The sequence below is a fragment of the Thamnophis elegans genome, chromosome 15 (genome assembly GCF_009769535.1).
Source record: "Thamnophis elegans isolate rThaEle1 chromosome 15, rThaEle1.pri, whole genome shotgun sequence".
NCBI lineage: Eukaryota > Metazoa > Chordata > Lepidosauria > Squamata > Colubridae > Thamnophis > Thamnophis elegans.
Window position 1 is genome coordinate 47,204,998 of NC_045555.1, and position 20,407 is coordinate 47,225,404.

At 40.4% G+C, this 20,407-nt stretch overlaps 1 protein-coding gene across 1 annotated transcript in view; it reads right to left on the minus strand.

Annotated features, from left to right (window-relative positions):
* BLNK (B cell linker) overlaps positions 1 to 15,346 on the minus strand; it is a 105,643-nt gene extending 90,297 nt beyond the window's left edge. Inside the window, exons 1-2 of the mRNA XM_032232356.1 lie at positions 15,224 to 15,346; positions 6,943 to 7,005 (exon numbers count right to left, since the gene is read on the minus strand). Of these exons, the coding sequence (XP_032088247.1) occupies positions 6,943 to 7,005; positions 15,224 to 15,298 (138 nt within the window). The 5' untranslated portion in view covers positions 15,299 to 15,346. The remainder of the gene's footprint in view (positions 1 to 6,942; positions 7,006 to 15,223) is intronic.
* Between the last annotated feature and the right edge of the window lie 5,061 nt (positions 15,347 to 20,407).

Consider the following 20,407-nt stretch of genomic DNA (forward strand, 5'->3'; position numbering starts at 1 on the left):
TCAAGTATACATAAAATCGTTCCATCCTTCCATCCTTCCGAGGTGGGTAAAATGAGGACCCGGATTGTTGTTGGGGGTGATATGCTGACTCTGTAAACCGCTTAGAGAGGGCTGAAAGCCCTATGAAGCGGTATATAAGTCCAACTGCTATTGCTACTGCTATTGCTATCATTTTTGAATATGTGAGAAAAAAAAGTTTTATATAAGCAGTTAAAAAAAAAAAAACCTCCAGCCTCTGTTAAAATTTTTTGATTAAGTTTGACTCACCGTTGTTCAGTTGCTTTTGATTTTTCCTGACTCAATGGAATTTTATTTTGCCAGGCCTGTCTGCCAATAAACCTTTCTCTTTCTTGTCTAAAATACTGCTGACGTTTAAATCTATCACTGATAGCCAGTTTGCCTTCTGTCAGCCTCTTTTTCTAGTTGCCTTCAAGTTTTCCAAGCATCGACGTCTTCTTCAATGGCTCTGAACTTTTCATTTTATGTCCGTAATATTTAAGCTTCAATTTCTCTATTAGCACTTTTAGCGCGAGCAGCCAGTTACTTTCTGATCCAAAATATATTCTCAGCAATATTTTTCAGCGTTAAAGTCCAAAGGGATCCACTTTTCTCCAGTTCTTTACAGCCATATATTACAGCTGGGAAAACCATGATCTCCACTATTTTGTGGAGATCTGTCAGAGTCTTTTTATTGGATGATGGCTTAATAGTGGGTAATTGCTAAATAATAAAGAAAACGAGGATGGCATGACTCAGTGTATTCCTCCGAGCCACATAAAAGCCTGTTCTATCTCCCAGAATTCATAGCTATAAACTTTCAGAATAAAAGAACAAGACATCAAAGAGCTACGGCTCTTTTAATCCATATTTAATGTTAAATGGGAGTTGCTTATATTTTTTGTGTTTGTTTGAAACTCACAGCTCATCCGATGATAAATCAGAACTTGGTTCTGAAATGTTTAATTTCGGTTGACGTGTCAGGAACATTTTAGCAGTAGGAATGCAAATAATCTTATAGTTTTGTTCCCTGCACAAACAGGGTGGGCTTAAGTCAAGAGCCGAGGTGACGCAGTGGTTAGGGCGCAGCATATCGCCCCCAACAGTCTGGGTCCTTATTTCACCCACCTCGGAAGGATGGAAGGCTGAGTCAACCTTGAGCCGGTGAGATTAGAACCGCCGAACTGCAGATAACAGTCAGCTGAAGTGGCCTGCAGTGCTGCACTCTAACCACTGCGCCACCTCAGCTCTCTAGGAAGGAAAGACAAAGAAAAAGAAGGGAAGAGTGCAAGGAAGGAAAAATAAGGAAAGAGGGGAGAATGAAGAGGGAAGGAAAAAGAAGAAAAGGGAGGGAGGGAGGAAGATTTTAACGAGAGTGAGGGAGGGTCTTGGGAAATCCTGCCTTAGCAGTTGGCCACCACAGGTGCTGCCGAAATGTCACGCCGAACATGGCCATACCCTCCTTGCCATGCCCAGCCCACCTGGCCCTTCGAGGTCAAACACAACCCCTCAATGAAATCGACTTTGACCCGTCCTTGCCCTGATTATTACAGTTTAGTAATAGCTTTAGTCACAGAGGATCAGAGGTGGGTCCTACCAGTTCGCACCTTTGGTAGAACCGGTTCGACAAATCTACCGAACCGGTTAGAAGAGGTTCCACCAGTGGACCCGGAAAGCAGGCCACACCTACAGAAGAGCTTCCAAAAATTTTTGAAACCACCACTTGGCTCGGTGTCTAATGTCCCGCAGTTATCTATGCATTAATAATGATCTAGTAATATTTCCTTATACATTTTACCCTTTCTTACCTAATTGGTGTTTTCTTTCATACTTTTGGATTTCTAATTCTGTTTCGTAGCTGGCAATTGCTAAAACCAATCCCAGGTGAAAAAGTATTCAAAGCCTTCTTGGTTTTAATTGTCGATTTTTATTCCCGCCACATGGTAATATTTATTCATTTACATATCTCTGTTTTTCCACTGTTGTGCAAACACAATTCCAGCAGCTGCTAACATGTGTAAAATTAAATGTATATTATACTCCCTTTCAAATAGCCAACAAAATATTTGGTTTTAATTCCATATCTTGCTTTACGATTGCTTCTAACCACTAACTTCTGAATAGCTACTTGGACCGACCTAAGTACTAATCATAATTTCATATCCGGGCGGCACATGGGCGGCAAGCCACTCCCATCCGGTCACATGGGCAGCAAGCCACTCCCATCCGGTCACCATGGGTGGCAAGCCACTCCCATCTGGTCACATGGGTGGCAAGCCACTCCCACAAAGGAGGCCACACCCACAATTTTGAAACCCACCACTGCAGAGGATGCAGGCATATCAATGACTCGCCCTCTTTGTCTGCCAATTAGTAATAAATAAGCGTTCTATTTTTATCCTTTTGCACTGTATACTTTCGTGCCATTAACGAGTGATTGCCGAGGAGCACAAACATCTTCAGCTGTGAAAGAAGGAGCATCCCAGCTTTATAATATATCTTTTTGTGCTCTGTTCTTTCAAAAGCTCGCTGAAGCACTTGTTACTGACTTGGCTTGTTAGTTTCCTCTATGACTTTCTTGGGGGGGGGGGGGGAGGAGAAAAGGATTTGTGAGAGATGACATATTTTTTTTTTTGCCTGAATGCTTTATAAAAAAAAGAGTTCCATAATGGATAATAATGCTTCAAATAATCCGGAAAGCTTTCAGAGAAAAGAATAAGGCTGGGATGAATGCTAGCCATTCACCAGTCATCTCTGAGCTTGTATTGAAGCAACTTGGAATCGTACAAAATTGCTTTTTCCTTCAGCAGCAACTGCCCTGTTTCGACTTCATTAATGAGGCCACGGTTGACACTGCTAACATCCAGCGAGCATTAAGAGCCTGGCTTCCTTCCAGGGGAGAAGCATTATAGATGCTGAATACTTTATTTTATTTTATTTATAGAAGGAGCACTGAAGCAACAGCTTGACAACCCATATATATATATATCCATTCTACCCTTACGGCAGCAAGGCAATAATTAAACATAGGGCTTCTTTATGTTTTTTGTATTTCCCCCCTTTTTATGGCAGAGGATAAGGGGGTGGGAATCCCTACCATGATCAGCCAATGTTTTCACCCCACTTGCCAACATGTCAGAAGACAGCAAAGAAGTCACTTCGATTTTTTATCCTCTTGTAACTTAGTTCTAGAAACTCCTAAGAATAATCAGAATTCAGTTCTTTACTTTTCTTTCTTTCTTTCTTTCTTTCTTTCTTTCTTTCTTTATTTCTTTCTTCTTTCTTCCTTCTTTTTCCTCTTTCTTTCTTCCTTTCTTTTTTCTCTTTTCTTCTTTCTTTCTTTCCTTTCCTTTCTCTTCTCTCTCTTCTTTCTTTCTTTCTTTCCTTCCTTCCTTCCTTCCTTCCTTCTTTCTTTCTTTCTTTCTTTCTCTTTCTTTCTTCCTTCCTTCCTTTTCCTCTTTCTTTCTCTTTCTTTCTTTCCTTCCCTTTTCTTCTTTCTTTCTTTCTCTTTTTCTTTCTTTCTTTCTTTTTTCTGTCTTTCTTCCTTTCTTTTTTCTTCCTTTCCTTCCTTCCTTCCTTCTTTCTTTCCTTCCTTCCTTTTCCTCTTCTTCTTTCTTTTCTCTTTCCTTCCTTTTCTTCTTTCTTTCTTTTTTCTTTCTTTCTCTTTCTTTCTTTCCTTTCTTCCTTTCCTCTTTCTTTCTTCTCTTTCCTTCCTTCCTTTTCTTCTTTTCTTTCTCTTTCTTTCTTTCTTTCTTTCTTTCTTTCTTCCTTGTCCTCTTTCTCTTTCTTTCTTTCCTTCCTTTTCTTCTTTCTTTCTTTCTCTTTTTCTTTCTTTCTCTCTCTCTCTCTCTCTCTCTCTCTCTCTCTCTCTCCTTCCTTCCTTCCCTCCCTCCCTCCCCCTTTATTTCAACAGAACAAAGGAAAGGAAAATATCAATAAAATAAGGAAATAGAACAAAGCAGCAGCACAAATAATAGCTTCTCATAAATTTACATGTGTTTCTAAAGTTTTTGACAACTATTTCAATAAAAAAATGTAATCAGTCATGGATAATTTATGGCCACACCTTCTTGATTTCCATTAGAATAATCTGTACTTTGTGTTGTACACCTGAGAAACGGACGGTGCCCTGCCAGCTATGCATTTCTCCTGATACCCTCTTTCTCTCTTTCCAGCAAACCCTTTACTCTAATATTCTACACCTCACTGATCATAATTGGTCTGCGTTGCTGTCTTCATTTTTTTTCTTGTCCTGAGAGGAATTTTTCTTTCCTTTTTTTGTTACTATCACCTCAGCAACGGGCCAGAGCTGTATAAGGATTCCCCTCCTCTCTTCAGTCACCTTGAAATGTCCTTATGAGAAACAGGAGATAGGTCACAGACCAAGGTTGCTACTAATTTAAGCAATGGCTAATTTGGAAGCAGTAGCAGGAAAGGAAGTGGTGTAGCAGCCACAGTGGCTTCTCTGTCATCCACAGCCTTAGTCGTTGTGTGTTTATGACTTCAGAATCCATGTCTTAACTACCTGCACATTCCTGAGCTACCAAGGAAAGAATGACCTCCTCAAGGTTCACAGAGAAGCTGTTAGTTATGTGGGAAGTATCATCCAGCCCTCTCCCGGGGAAAAAAAAAATGAAATATCCTAGGAAATATTGAAAGGCAGAATGTTTCTCTGGATGTGAAAGAAGCATGCTTTAAAAGACAGAATAGTTGCCTGTAGCTTCCTGCCCATCCCCAGTTAATGGGCATTGAGATGGCCAGGCTAGCCCACTTTACATAATAAAGACTTCACCAGCAGCTACAGAAAGGCATGATAATATACTCAACTGACCACAAGGCATCTGAGAACTCATCACGCCTAGAGAGGAGCCCCCTGCATGGCCCCATGGGAGCCTGACAACCAATCAGAATACAATTTTCTTACACAGGAACAGGAAACAGAGAGGTGGGACTAAACAGGGTATAAAAAGCCTAGCAAGCCCCTCCTTCAGCCCTTCTCTTCTTCTCCACAACATTGAAGCATGTGATCACCTTTTCTGTTCAGGGCTCAAGCCATGTGGCCCTGTCCAACAATAACCATCTTTCCAAGCAGCCTCCATGTCTCCAGTGTCTTTCCCCCCACTTGGAGCCGAACCAGAAGGACGTTTCTTTCAACAGTTAAAAAATGAAGACAGCCTCTGCTTTAAGAAGCTAAGAGGTAAATATGCTACTTAAAGCGAAAGGAGGTCCAGTTTTTGAGATTTCTTCAACCTTATTCCATTCCCTTTCAATAAATCTTGTTACAGAAAACTCTGAAAACTCTTTGTTTGAAGTTGGCCGCCATGATCCTGATACCCTTCTTTCCTTCTTTAAGAATGAATCCTCTGGTCTAGAGAGATTATGTTGTGTTTTACTGTGAAAGCATGGGCCAGGAGGGGATCCAGGAACCCCATATTCTGCAGATCCCAAATGCAACTAGCTTTATGCTTTCCCTATTTCCTGGTTTCGTTTCAGTCCCACACTTGACGAGTAAGCTCATTACAGAATTTTGAAAACAACTCTTTTTTTGGCATCTTGGTTCTTGTTGCCTTTGGGAATCATTTTAGATTCACATAAGAGCATTCTCTAGGTTTTTTTTCTCCCCCTATTCAAAAAGAGAATAAGCTTGACAGCCTGTCAAATTAGCTCCAGGCTGCAAAATACAAAAGATCAGGTCATTGTGCAAAACTCTCTCGGAACTGATTTAAGAGAGGCTTTAATAAACGGGGGGTGGAAAATACGACTCATCTTAAAACTACTAGAAGGAAGATAAAAAGCAAATAATCTAAATGCGCCTTCTCCAATTAGGGTCAGCATATGGATACGCAGATTGATGTAAATCAGATCCCTTTTATGCTCCCCTTCAAATGCGAGATTGCTGCTTCAGAAGATAGAATGTTTAATTAAAACACCCTCAGCTAGAGATAGCAATAGCAGTTAGACTTATATACCGCCTTCATAGGGTAGCTGTGCTGGCTGTGGGATTCTGGGAATTGAAGTCCACAGGACTTAAAGTCGCCAAGGTTGAGAACATTGTGTTAGTCTTTCCATGCATAGAGTATATGTTCTGTGTTTGTTTTTGTTCAGTTCAAAATCTTAGAAGCACAAACGCATTCTGTACATGTCTATTCAGAAGTATCGCCGAATTCTGCTAGCTTAAACAGATTAAGAATTGTAGACTTAAAGAAGATTGGCCAACGATTAACTCCAATGGCTACCAAGAATATTCTGGGTTTCGACAAACTTCTCTGTCAAATCTGAAAACCAGGCTAACCAGAAATTGCTTTAAACAACTTCCATACCCTTCAAACAAGATAGAATTGAAACTCCCAGAATTTTGCATGGCCAGGGATATTTTTTCTTTCTCCTTATATCTTTCTGGCTGCAGATCCCATTTCAGACGAATATGTTTTATCTTACTGGCAATTGATCAGGAAGCACTTGTGCTGGTGTGAGACGGCAAATGGAGGAGAAAAGGGGTGAAGATGATCAATTCCAGCCTTGAAGGGCAGCTGGGATGTTGTGGATAGATATAAATAGCAATAGCAATAGCAGTTGACTTATATACTGCTTCATAGGGCTTTCAGCCCTCTCTAAGCGGTTTACAGAGTCAGCATATCGCCCCCACAGTCTGGGTCCTCATTTCACCCACCTCGGAAGGATGGAAGGCTGAGTCAACCCTGAGCCGGTGAGATTTGAACAGCCAAACTGCAGAACTGCAGTCAGCTGAAGTAGCCTGCAGTGCTGCATTTAAACCACTGCGCCACCTTGGCTCCTTTTATTGGTCTCAAATGAAATGTTTTGGCTGTGTCATATTGTCTTATTAGATGCACAGTGCAGAAACATTCCCCATTTTATACATATTGGTACAATTATTCTACATATGCATGATCTACATTTTTTAAATGGAAAATTTAAATAACTTACCAAAAACCGAACTCCGTCTATATTTAATTTTTCCACTATTCTGGCACAGTCATGCATTCCACACTGGAAAAAAGGAAGGAGAGAAGATGATATACATTCTGCAATTTATATTTTTTTAAATGAAACACTTGGGACAACAATATTGCCTTCCATGAACATACACAGAGTGGGGGTTGGAGGAACCAATAGGTCCAGTGATGAAAAATGTGTCATGAAGTTATCCTGTTGATACTGATGTAAAATACTAAGATGGGTCATTTGCATTGACAATCTGTTCATAGCTTGAACTTTTAGAAGTCTCTGTATAATAACTCTGTGTATCTTCTATCTACTTATGTGGTTGCTAGTAATAGCAATAGCAGTTAGACTTATATACCGCTTCATAGGGCTTTCAGCCCTCTCTAAGCGGTTTACAGAGTCAGCATATCCCCCCCACAGTCTGGGTTCTCATTTCACCCACCTCGGAAGGATGAAAGGCTGAGTCAACCTTGAGCCAGTGAGATTTGAACTGCTGAACTGCTGAATAGCAGTCAGCTGAAGTAGCAATAGCAGTAGCAATAGCAGTTAGACTTATATATCGCTTCTAGGGCTTTCAGCCCTCTCTAAGCGGTTTACAGACTCAGCATATCGCCCCCAACAACAATCCGGGTCCTCATTTCACCCACCTCGGAAGGATGGAAGGATGAGTCAACCCTGAGCCGGTGAGATTAGAACTGCCGAACTGCAGATAACAGTCATCTGAAGTGGCCTGCAGTACTGCACCCTAACCACTGCGCCACCTCAGCTCCTTTATATAGTATCTGATAGCAGTTAGACTTATATAGCGCTTCATAGGGCTTTCAGCCCTCTCTAAGCGGTTTACAGAGTCAGCATATCGCCCCCAACAACAATCCGGGTCCTCCTTTCACCCACCTCGGAAGGATGGAAGGCTGGAGTCAACCTTGAGCGGTGAGATTAGAACTGCCGAACTGCAGAATAACAGTCATCTGAAGTGGCCTGCAGTACTGCACCCTAACCACTGCTCCACCTCGGCTCTTTAGGAGCAAAACTAATGCTAGGAGTAAAAATAACTTGATGGCACAGAATGAATGAACGAACCAATGAACCTACCTCCCTACCTCCTAGATTCAGCCTTTTGGATTTGTTGAGATAGCACATTTACCAGCTATTTCCTTAACCATGGCTTGTGGACTAACTCCAAGTGGACTGGATTCACATGTAAGACGCCACATATACCACATCTGAGCTTTGAGATTTCAACGGGAACCAGAATGTCCCCAAACACTTTCTTTTTTTAAAGGCCAGGAAACAAGGATGGGTAGCATAATGCAAAGTGGCAGGTGTATCATCTTTTGTACTGAAAGATATAGCCCCTGTTATTCTTAGTACATATAAAGGCTCCTTGGCTGCAGTAAAGTGGTTTTTTTTTTTTGAAGTGCCCCATCCTTGTCTAAGAAATAGTAAAGTATTGATAGTATTTTGGAGTGAAAGAGGCAGAGCAGAAGGAAGGTAGCAACCTTAATAGTTTGCCTTCTTGGTCAATGGACTTGTTATGGTAGCCTTTTTGTTCAGCATCCCACAGATTAGGCCTCCTCCGAATCCCATCCGCCGGCCAGTGTCGACTGGCGACTACCCGGAGGAGAGCCTTCTCTGTGGCTGCTCCGACCCTCTGGAACGAGCTCCCCGTGGAGATTCGAACCCTCACCACCCTCCAGGCCTTCCGCAAAGCCCTCAAAACCTGGCTGTTCCGACAGGCCTGGGGCTAAAGAGCCGTTGCCCCCGTCTCGAATGGTATGACTGTTATGAGTTTTAAATTATATATTGTTATGTTGTTGTTTTTAAATCTTTTGTCTGTATCCCCTTCCCGGGTTCGAGTTGTGAGCCGCCCTGAGTCCCCCTTGGGGGAAAGGGGTGGCATAGAAATTTAATAAACTGAACTGAACTGAACTGAACTGCATGCCCATGAGATGTTCACCACATCCATGATGTGGCTATTGGCCAAAAGATTTGGAGATCGCTGCCTTAAGGAGGAGTCTAAGTCCTCATCTCATTCACATTCTGGACAGGTCACCCAACCTACAACGATCTCCTATTCACATGGGTACAGAAGCTGGATTTCAAGTTCTTCTATGACAACGTTTTTCAAACCTGGGTAAATTACCCAAAATCGAGTAAAAGTGGTTTTTCTTTGGGTAACAACTCAAAAATGCATTGCCCAACTACGACAGGGGCATTTATCCTGACTTAAACTGTTTTAGCTTGGCAAAAAGGACTTTCTGATGAGCAGTTTTGGTTAATGAAGGGGAAAAAATGTCCTAGGGACATCCTGCTGAAGATGCTTGCATTGCACATCTAAAGAGATTAGAGCAGTGTTCTCAACCTGGGCGACCTTAAGTCCTGTGGACTTCAACTCCCAGAATCCCCCAGCCAGCACAGCTGTGCTGGCTGGGGGGATTCTGGGAGTTGAAGTCCACAGGACTTAAGGTCGCCCAGGTTGAGAAACACTGGATTAGAGGATCTAATTGCACAGAGAATAGAAATTTAGCACAAGGTTCTTGGTGTGGTGGCAGGGCAGTTGAGGGTTTATTTCAAAGATTTATAACCTATTGTGTTATAACTCTCTGGTGCGTGGACATCTCCTCTGCAAACAGCCCCCTCCTGCTTGCATGTCTAGTTCTTAAAGAGGAACTTAGTACTCATGGAAAATTCAGTAGTGCAAACATTTAGCAAATTGGACTAAAGGCAAACATAAAATGAAAGTATCAGGACTGTAAAGGTTATTTTTTTAAAAATGAAGAAAATGCAATGGATGAGAGAGAGAGAGAGAGAGAGGAGAGAGAGAATAAGCATTTTCTACACATAGACACACTCTGAAGATTACTTACACATCTGTAAACGTGCAGCTGTATTTCAGATTTACCTTTACACACATTGTCAGGATAGCAAATGATGCTGAATGGAGAGTAGTAATGAGCAGCTAGCAGGACAATCTATTGGCTTTGTATGTTCTTTCTCTCTTTCACCCATTTAATTTATTCTCTATTTTATATTACACCACGTAATTCATTGATTTTAATTGTATTTATTGAATGAGTCAGGATGTCGTCTTTTTTTAGAACAAGCACGTTCGGATGATTGCGACATTCTTAAAAGAAGAGAACTTACACGATTGTGGTCAATTTATTAATCCTGCACGCTTCTGATGTAACTAGTTCAGATCAACCTACTGCAGAGTGCTATAGAGTATAAAGGTAAATATTAATGAGTATAACATTAGACTACAGAACAAACAGAAGGGAACGTTTATTAATATATCTAGAAGAAGGATTGGCCTGTTAGGACTCTTGAGTCCTAGGACTCTCTGTTGTGGTAGGAAAGCTTCGCTAAATTGTTTTGATCCCCTCCTGCAATATATCTTTAATTCTCACCCCAATATATATGCTTGTATGTGAGGATGCCCATGGAACCTGTTCAGTTCAGGTCTTAAAGAAGCCCAGCACCAAATCCATTTAAGATTTGGGAGTCCTTATCAAAGTTGGCATTCAGCCAGTTCTGACCAGTTCTGGGGAACCGTAGTGGTATTTCTTTTTTTAAAATTTATTTATTTATTTATTTATTTATTTTCAAAACAAACATACAACTCCTCCTTCTTTACATATTGTAGAAAGTGTATCGGCTGGTTGCAAAAGGCTTTTGTGCATCTCTTCCACCGTCATCAAATATAATTCATATTAATTCAAATATCTTAACTCAAATGTTTACTATATTAACATCATCACACCTCCACTTTTATTTGACTACCGTTATTTAAACATCCTTCATCCTTAAGTATACCAAGATTCAATAATAGCCACATGCTGGCATTTCATTACTTATCTGCAAAATCCTCCATTAACATTAAGTCCTCATATCCTGTTTTAGCTAAACATCCATAATGTTTAATACCAAAATTTTCTAATCCTCCATGTATATAATTATTATCATATCCTTTCTTTATTTAACTATGTCCTATATCATAACATTTTCCCCCTATTAGTTAAACTTAACTGTATCTAGTTTTGTTTTTTTTGTTATTATAATTATTATTGTTATTAATAACCTTTATATATAGTCCAAAAATATTTTCTAACCTTCCCTTCTCATATCCAGTCATTACTTATCATAACAGCTCAACATTGTATACATTACTATCATTATCAATTTTTATTTAGCTATACCTATTACCAATGGATTTAACTAAGTTTAGCTAATTTTGAATTATACTCTTCCGTCTATCAACCTGTATCTCTCCAATAACAAGACAATCTTATATCTACTGCCATTTGTGGATCCAATTCTCCAAACATCTTTTTAGTGGAAGTGGAAATTTTGAGCAAATAGGCTGGCCCCTCCCTCACTGCCTCCCAGCTGGTCTTCTTGTGTTGCCCTGAACAGGAGAACAGAGCTGGAAAGCAGGTTAGTGGAGTGTGGAGGGAATAGGGATATTGCAGTATCCTTCCTCTGCCACCAAGCCATGCCCACAGAACTAGTAGTAAAAAATTTTTTGAATCCCACCACTGGTCTTATCTCCTCCCTTCCATCTTCTTAATCTTGATCTATCAACATGATAAAGTATTTATGGAAATCTAGGGTGTGACTGCCCTTAAAAAAATGGGGATGTCTGATTGCCTCACTTCAAAAAGGAAATTGCAAAACTGATGAGAATGCAGGATAGGAACCATTTTTTTTTCCTAAATAGAAAAACACGAGGTAAGGGAGATGTAATCAAGTCATATAAACTTGGTAAGGGGAAAAAGAGATCAGGACTTTTCACATTCCAACATAATCCAGAATTTTTCAATGAAGACAACTAATGGAAGATTCTGCACAGTCGTCAGTCAATCAATCAATCAATCAATCAATCAATCATTGTTCATTCAGATCAGGGTGGAGAGCTATGGCTACTGTTAGCTAAGCTCCCCGTTGGGAGAGCCAGTACGTTCAGCGAAGCGTTGTGAGAGTTGTGTTGGAGAACACACAAACCAGCATACAGAGACACCGCAGTTTAAATAGGCGTTTACTTTCGTGGAAATAGAGGTATCAGAGTCCATCAAACAGTCTTAAGTCATACACGGATAAGACAGTCAGTCATCAATGTCTTTCAGTTAAGGGATAATCCAAATAACATAGTCCATGATCATACAAACAGTCCGGTACTCAAAATTTGCTAGCAGTTGCAAAACTTACAATAGCTTATGGCACTTTCTAACAGCCGGCTTCCAAAACACTCAGATCAGATCAGCCCAGCATCTAATCAACAGAGAGCTAACAGTCATTCTGGCTCCCTCTTATGGCCGATTGAGGAAAACAGCAACCAATCACATTTTACAGTATGATTTAAAGAAACAGGTTACATGATTTATATATTGCCAACCCAACCGTTAGATTATATTCCTAACAGCCACCCCCACCATGGACTTCAATTCCTGTGGACTTCAACACATCTGAACTTCAACTCCCAGAATTCCTAAGCCAACATGGCTGGCTCAGGAATGCTGGGAGTTGAAGTCCACAAGTCATAAGGGGTTCCATACGTCGGATTTAGATTATAATCTATGGAATTCAGTGCCACAAATTTAAGTTAGGGTTAGTGGTCATAAGGAATTTATGGCTATCAATTTTTACTTTCAGTGAAAGCTACTATTATCTCCAGTATCAAAAGGAGTCTGCATCTTAATGCTAGTTGCTAGGCAATGAACTGGATTTCATTTATATCCTGCTTAATTGTTTCCCCTTTAGCTTCTGGTTTTCAGTGCTGGGACAGAATTAGATGGATGTTATGTAAAAGAGCGCACAATTTTTCAATTTCAAGTTTTTGAAACTTCTGAGACAATTATTTTGAAGCTGAAGTTATTGTTTTGACCTTAGACTATTTTGAACTCACAATATTTTGAATTCCTGGTGTTTTACATATCTTAGACTGCCGTTTGATCCAATTTGATCTGCTCAAACCTTATTTAAATCTACTACGAATTAGTAGTACTGCTGTGAAGCTGTTGTTCTAAATACATTTTTTGCAAAGAAAGTTCTATTGGTTTCCACATGAAGAGTATATTAAAACAGCAATACAGAGAAATATCTGCTCTACAGTGCATGTGAAAATATAGCAATATTCCATCGACCTGTACTATTGGATATTACACTAAAATATTAATTATGATAGTGTTTGACTAACAAGCTTAATATCTACTGGAAAGTATTTTAGAAGACCAGTAAATGAAATGATGATGTGTGCACAAGGGTGCCTTTAATTCCCCCTTGGAACAGATAAGTAGATCATATGCTGTATATAGTCATATTTAATAGATTTGAAATAAAGAAAGCTTAATTTTATTTAGTCATGACTGAACTGGTCCCATTGATTTTAATGGCTTTCCTGTTGTGTGACTGGATTTAGTTCGATATAGTTGCAAATGGTTCTGCTACAGGCAGTAAAATAACATGCACCCTATGGACTTTTAATTGCTTGTATATATTTAATTTTATTGATGATGGATGTTTATTAGTTTAGAGACCTCCCCAAACAGGTTCCAGTAGCTGCTTATTAACCTTCAGACAACTTTCAGTAGTGGTTAAATATATGTCTCCTTGTACTGATTTGTTCTACTTTGCTCTTGATTTTAATATACCTAATATCACTTTGCATCTTACCATATGATTAAAATGTGATATAATTTTGAGGAAGCAACGCATTTTCAAGCATGATTTCCACTCCTTTAATAACAGTATTTCTCAAATCCTGACAAGAAGTCCTTCCCAAAGATTGATTAATCTGACAGTTAACTTTATGGATTTAATTGGATTTATAATCTGTTCAATTCCAGTGCAATAGCAGTAGCAATAGCAGTTAGACTTCTATACCGCTTCATAGGGCTTTCGGCCCTCTCTAAGCGGTTTACAGAGTCAGCATATTGCCCCCAACAACAATCCGGGTCCTCATTTCACCCACCTCGGAAGGATAGAAGGCTGAGTCAACCCTGAGCCGGTGAGATTTGAACAGCCGAACTAGCAGTCAGCTGAAGTAGCCTGCAGTGCTGCACTCTAACCACTGCGCCACCTCGGGTCTCATGATACTTACTTGAAAAACTTAAATTGTTTTGTATCCATAGAGACCCCCCCACACTGAAAATTGCGCCTGAGTTATTCCTTGACCCATCCTGGTATTTCAGATGCAGTGTTCTCCAGCATTCCTCAGTTCTCAATGACTATGGACATTGGCTGTGCTATCTGGGAATTTCAGGAACTGGGGTCCCAATATATTTGAGGAATGCTTGGCTCAGGAAAGCTGAATTAGTGTTTCCCAAATTACAACCTGCCTTGAATGACAAGGATTGTGTGATTATGGGATTAATCCCATAAACCCCACCCCCCTAATTTCAACCTAAGACTGTCTACTATTGACCTCACCCCATTCCTAAGAGGTCTGTAAGGGGTGTGCACACCAATGTGCCTACTGCCTCCATTATGGCAAGCTTTAAGGATATCTGTGCAGGTTCTCAATCATCCAGGTCATGATTGTCCCAAAGAGGCTTTTTCAAAAGGAAAAAACTTCGTTTTTTCTTGAAGACACTTCACTTCTCATCCAAGAAGCTTCTTCAGTTCTGATGAAACTTCTCAACTAAAGAAGCTTCTTGGATGAGAAGCGAAACGGCTTCAAGGAAAAACGAAGTCCAGTTGCCTTTTGAAAAAGCTCCCTTGGAACAACTTTCAGGAATTCACAAGCGTCCCTAGATGTTTCCACTTCTCAGACGCCTTCAGCTCTAGACCTCTTTAGCCCCCTTCCTCGTTTCTGCCCTCTATCTCTCCCTCCAGGCCCTCTCTTTCCCCAGAATCAGGACGGTCATCCTCTCTTCCTTCATTTTGAAAAGTTTAACTCTGGTTCAGACAGGACCTTTCTTGAATGAACAGAAAGAAACATTTAGCTGAATCAATCCTAACTAACTGAATCCATGTTCCTTTTCGTTTTGGTGGGCTTCTACTTAATACAATTAAATCTGGATATAATATATACTCTTATGCCTGTCAGTGAATTCTTGGAAAATGCCCAACTTTCCAAATCTGATAAAAGAGATTATAAATTTATCAATCGATTAATACATAAAGGCTTCTGCTGGCATGTTCTGCCCTCGGTTGCATCTAAAAGCTTGCCCCTTGTTACTTCTTGGAGTAAAACCAGAAATAGAAAGAAACTTTGATCTATTTTGGACCATCAGCCGAGTACAGCCTTAGAACATCTCAGTACCTGTCTTAGAAGATCTGCCACCTGTAGAGAGGTCCAGGTCTCAAATTCTTCTCGCAAGGGCAGCTTCGTATTCATCGTGGGTCCCTGCCAGGAAGACTTGAGATGCTTCTGGTAATGCTAGAACTTCTTCGGTTCACTAAACATAGACTGAATTCTGGAAGTCATTAGAGGAAGTTCCTCTGCAATTCCCCCACCACCCCCTCGCTGTGGTCATGGCTTAAAGTCATACAGCTCTTTAAAGTGATTTGGGGACAATCAGCATGTCACGTTAGAATTTTGAACGAGATGAGCTGGCCCTTATTACATTAAAAAAATTGAGATGAATTTTCACTTTCTCAACACAGCCTGTCGAATAGACAAAGTTCCACTTTGAATCTGAAATTTAAAACAGTTTGAGGAATATCTCTAACCAACTGTTTACCAAATTTCTTTTTCAGTAATGTAAGACTTACTGAAAGTCTTCTTTTTCAGTAATGTAAGGCAGCTATTTGAGGGCAAGTGTCACATTGCAGAATATATCCATCTATTTATCTATCTGTTTATTTCATCAAGCATGAATTAGATAACAGATATAAACATGATTATGAATACATGAAATGGATACTTTTCTTTAAAACTAAGATATGTTAAGTATATTGATATGGAAGCATAAATACCATCAACATAGAATGGAGTTTGCTCAGAAGCTGAAATACACCAAGTGAAGGAGAGGAAGAGAGGGAAACAGAGGAGAGAAGAAAGATAGGAAGAGAGGGATAGGAGAGAGGAAGAGTGGGAAACAGAGGAGAGAAGAAAGATGGGAAGAGAGGGATAGGAGAGAGGGTAAGGGGGGAAGATGAGGAGGAGAAGGAGGAGTGGAATGAAGAGAGAGGAGAAGGAGAAAGGAAGGGGAAGTAGAGTAGAACAGGATGATGGAGGGAAGAAAGGAGGAAGGAGAGAGGTAGAAGAAAGAGGTGTATGGGGAGCAGAAGAACCAATAATGGGTTTTTATCTTTCTGGGCGTTGATGGCAAGAGGAACTGATGTAATTACTACTTAATACAATAGGATATTGGCTATGTAATAGTATACATGTGATTATATGTTATGAAAGTGGAAAATAAAAAAAGTATATTTTAAGAATGAAATGGATACAAATACAAGGGAATATTAGGACAAGGACGGTAGCCCCTTAAATACCGCTTAGGAATGGGGTGAAGTCGACAGTAGAGAGTCTAAGCTTAAAGTCTTGGGATTTGGGGAAGAAACCACAGTGTCAGGTTGTGCATTCCAGGCATTGACCACACTGTTGCAGAAGTCATATTTTCGGCAATCATGTTTGGAGTGGTTTGTATCTATTGTGTGCTTGTGTGTTGTTGTGGTTGAATGTATATGAATGTGGTTAATGTATGAAGATCAACATACACACCAGTGGTGGGTTTCAAAATTTTTTCGAACCTACTCTGTGGGTGTGGCCTCTTTTGTGGGAGTGGCTTGCTGGCCATGTGACCTGGTGGGAGTGACTTGCTGGCCATGTGTTCTCTCTCTCTCTCTCTCTCTCTCTCTCTCTCTCTCTCTCTCTTTCTTTCTCTCTCTCTCTCTCTCTCCTTCCTTTTGTCTCTCTGTCCCTTTTTCCTTTTTTTCTTTCATCTCTCTCACTTTTTCTTTCTTTTTTCTTTTTTCTTTATTTCTTTCTTCCTTTCTTTCTCTTTCTCTCTCTCTGTGAGTCTGTCTGTGAGTCTGTCTGTCTGTCTGTCTGTCTGTCTGTGAGTGGTGGGTTTCAAAAAAGTTTGGAAGCTCTTCTGTAGGTGTGGCCTGCTTTCCAGGTCCACTGGTGGAACCTCTTCTAACCTGTTCGGTAGATTTGACGAACCGGTTCTACTGAACTGGTGCGAACTGGTAGGAACCCACCTCTGATACACACCGACGCTGATTGGTACCAAAGGGTACTAAAGTGAACAGAGTTAGAAGTTTTTAAAAAAGACAGTGAAATTTTAAAAAAAATGAAAATGCTTTTTAACTCCTCCAATCAATTTTGATAATCTTTCAAATCCAATGGAAAAGAATATATGTAGCTCAGGGCCCAACTGTGCAGCTCACAGTCTTTCGAATGTACTTTCTTATTATTCACGTCTTAGTACAGTTTTTTAATTTAATTTATTAATTTGTCATTCTTGCTTTGCCGTATTTCAGCTATATTAATTATTATATTGCTCCTTAATAAGCTTGAGCCAAATGTTTTGGCCTTCAAATGTTCTGAGCTTAGAATATAGCTGGTTTCAAATATTCAGAGCTTTCCCCAAGTTCCAGAATCTGATGCCAAAAATGGTCTTTTGTTACATATACTTTTGAATCTTCCAGCATCCTGCAAATTGGGGTTTTGCTTCCCCCCACCCCCTGAGTCCTTCAAGCCATGGAGACTGCATTAGCCAAAAAAACAGCAGGCATGCGTTCAGTCTTTGTTGCCATATGCTGATGCTAATTAAAGGGTTGAGGAGGGATGGAGGACCACTGAGTCAATTAAAGCGCCGCTCCGGTGCTGAGAATTATTCCGGATTGCTGCTTTTCAAAATAAAACACAAGTAAGAGATCATAGAAAGGCCGAGAGTTTGAGCTGCAAGGTCAAGCCAACCGTTGCCTAATCAGATGGCCGCCTCTACTCTGTAGAATTAATCCTGTAAAATATGTTTTAAACTAGCTACTTAAGCAGTGAGGGGTCTACAGGGTTCAAATCAGAGGTGGGTTCCTACCGGTTCGCACCGGTTCGGTAGAACCGGTTCGTCAAATCTACCGAACCGGTTAGAAGAGGTTCCACCAGTGGACCCAGAAAGCAGGCCACACACCTACAGAAGAGGTTGCAAAAATTTTTTTGAAACCCACCACTGGTTCAAATGTAATATGGTGGAATTTTAGTAGGTCGTATTTGGTTTTTCCAGCAGATTAGCAAATGCAAAAAATGTGCCTGGTATATAAACAACAGTTGCTTGCCATAGGGAACCAGTATAGATTATGATTAAGGTGTTGGATTAGGATGATGAATCTGAGTTTCTGAACCACAGAAACCCAGAAGTGAATTTGAACCAGTCACTCTCCTTCAGCCCAATCCATCTCATTGTGGGAGAGTGAATACAGGTAGTCCTTGACTTATTTAGTTCATTTAGTGACTGTTCAAAGTTACAACAGCACTGGAAAAAAGTGACATGGCCATTTTTTCCACAGTTATGACCTCCGAAGCATCCCCTGTGATCAAAATTCAGATCCTTGGCAACTGGTTCTTACTTATGACCGTTGCTGTGTCCCATGATCCTGTGATCCCCTTTTGCGACCTTCTGATCAGCAATGGGGAAGCCAGGTTCACTTGACAACCAGGTTACTAACTCATCAACTGCAGTAATTCACTTAACAACTGTGGCCAAGAAAGATCGTAAAATGGGGGGCAAAACTCACTCAACCAACGTCTCACTCAACAACAGAAATTTTGGGCTCAGCTGTGGTCGTACGTCGAGGACTACCTGTACCACGTACACCAGCTTGACACAGAATATAAGCGAATAAATGAATGATCAAGGGCAAAATGTTGTTGCTTTTGATTCTTGGGCTTTGAAACAAGTTGCCGGATGCAAATATTTGCATTATATCTGTCATCTGCGACTTCATTTCGTAATCAGGAAAGAAGCCACTCAACTCCATTTGTTTGAAATCAAGTGTACTTTTACTAATTATAAACGAACAGTAGCAAAGCTAAGCTGAATCTGGTTAATTGGGCGCGAAAGCAAAGAATATCATGTATAATTCAATCCCCTCCCCTTGGCACCCCAGTCCATAGTCCAATTATAATGCACCCAACTGTCAGGTGGGAGATAACTTCAAAAGTCATCACCAGGATGGAATGCCGGACAGTTAACCTTGGCGGGGAACTCCCTTCCTCCGCATGCGCAATGAGATGGTCAGGCCAGCGTCTAGAATCTTCCTCCAGCACATCAGGATTCCACTCCCAAATACCATGCCCCCCTTCCCCGTTTCAATGGCAGCCAGCAAAGCAGAGGCTGGCAATATCTCTATGTTAACAAATCCTGTTAATATGCTGCTGATTTTTTTGTTTTTGAACTGCATAAAAGGATGCAGAAGAATTGACCTAGACCAAGTTCCTCTTGTGGGACAACTCATACACTGGAAAAACAAAACTGGACTTAGGCTAATTGTTAAGAACTGCTTTCTTTGGTGGTTGGGTTATCGAAGGGAAATATGCATTCAACCGAGGCCACCTAAGTTATTTTTGTTGCTTCAATGTTTTACATGAGCTGTGTTGAAATGAGTCAATTTTACTTCTTTTGCTTGGCTCAATTCTGTGCTGATTTGCTCAGGCAAGCTGCAAAAATCTTACTCTTGGTGGCTCACCATCAAGTTCTTTGAGTTCTCCTAAGCGATTGCCGTTTGCCGATTCTTTTTTTTTTTATAATAGAAGGAGATTATATACTCTTTGTATAGAGCATCTTATCTTATTTATATGTGGGGCCACGCTGAAATATATTGGTTGAGAACATTTATGAGTATCAAGGAATTAAGAGAGGCTTAAAACATCTCCTATTATAATTCCCAACTTTTGTGTAGAATTCTAGGTGTTTACACCCAGGGATTTCTATAGTAAAATGAAACTTTTTCTCCAGCTTCATACCTTGAGAGATATCCTTTTAATGACCCCATAATCCCTTGTGGGGTGGAGTCTAGGCAACTAATTTAATAAATTTAATTGTAATTGTAATTTAATAAATTTATATGCTGCCCAATCCTGAAGGACTCCAGGCGGCTTAACTGAATGGAGCTAAATGTTTACTGGCTGGATGCCCTTCCTGCTGCCAATGCGGAGTGTTGTTCAGCAGATATATTCTCATTGAACACACACAGACACACAGACACACAGACACACAGACACACAGACACACACACAGAGAGAGAGAGAGAGAGAAATATCTGCCTCGATCTAGGATTGAACTCACAGCCTCCTGATTCTGCGGTGAGAGCTCCACCACTAGGCCACTGCGCCACTCACTCTGAGAGATATAAGCCCATAATAATAAGACCTTTTTAGTTATATTCTTGGAATTGGAAGATATATGGACTGGTTCATACATTCTTCTGTGATCAAGTCTTATATCTGTTTGTATGCCAGAGAATGTGTTATCATCTCTGCAGGCCACTTCAGCTG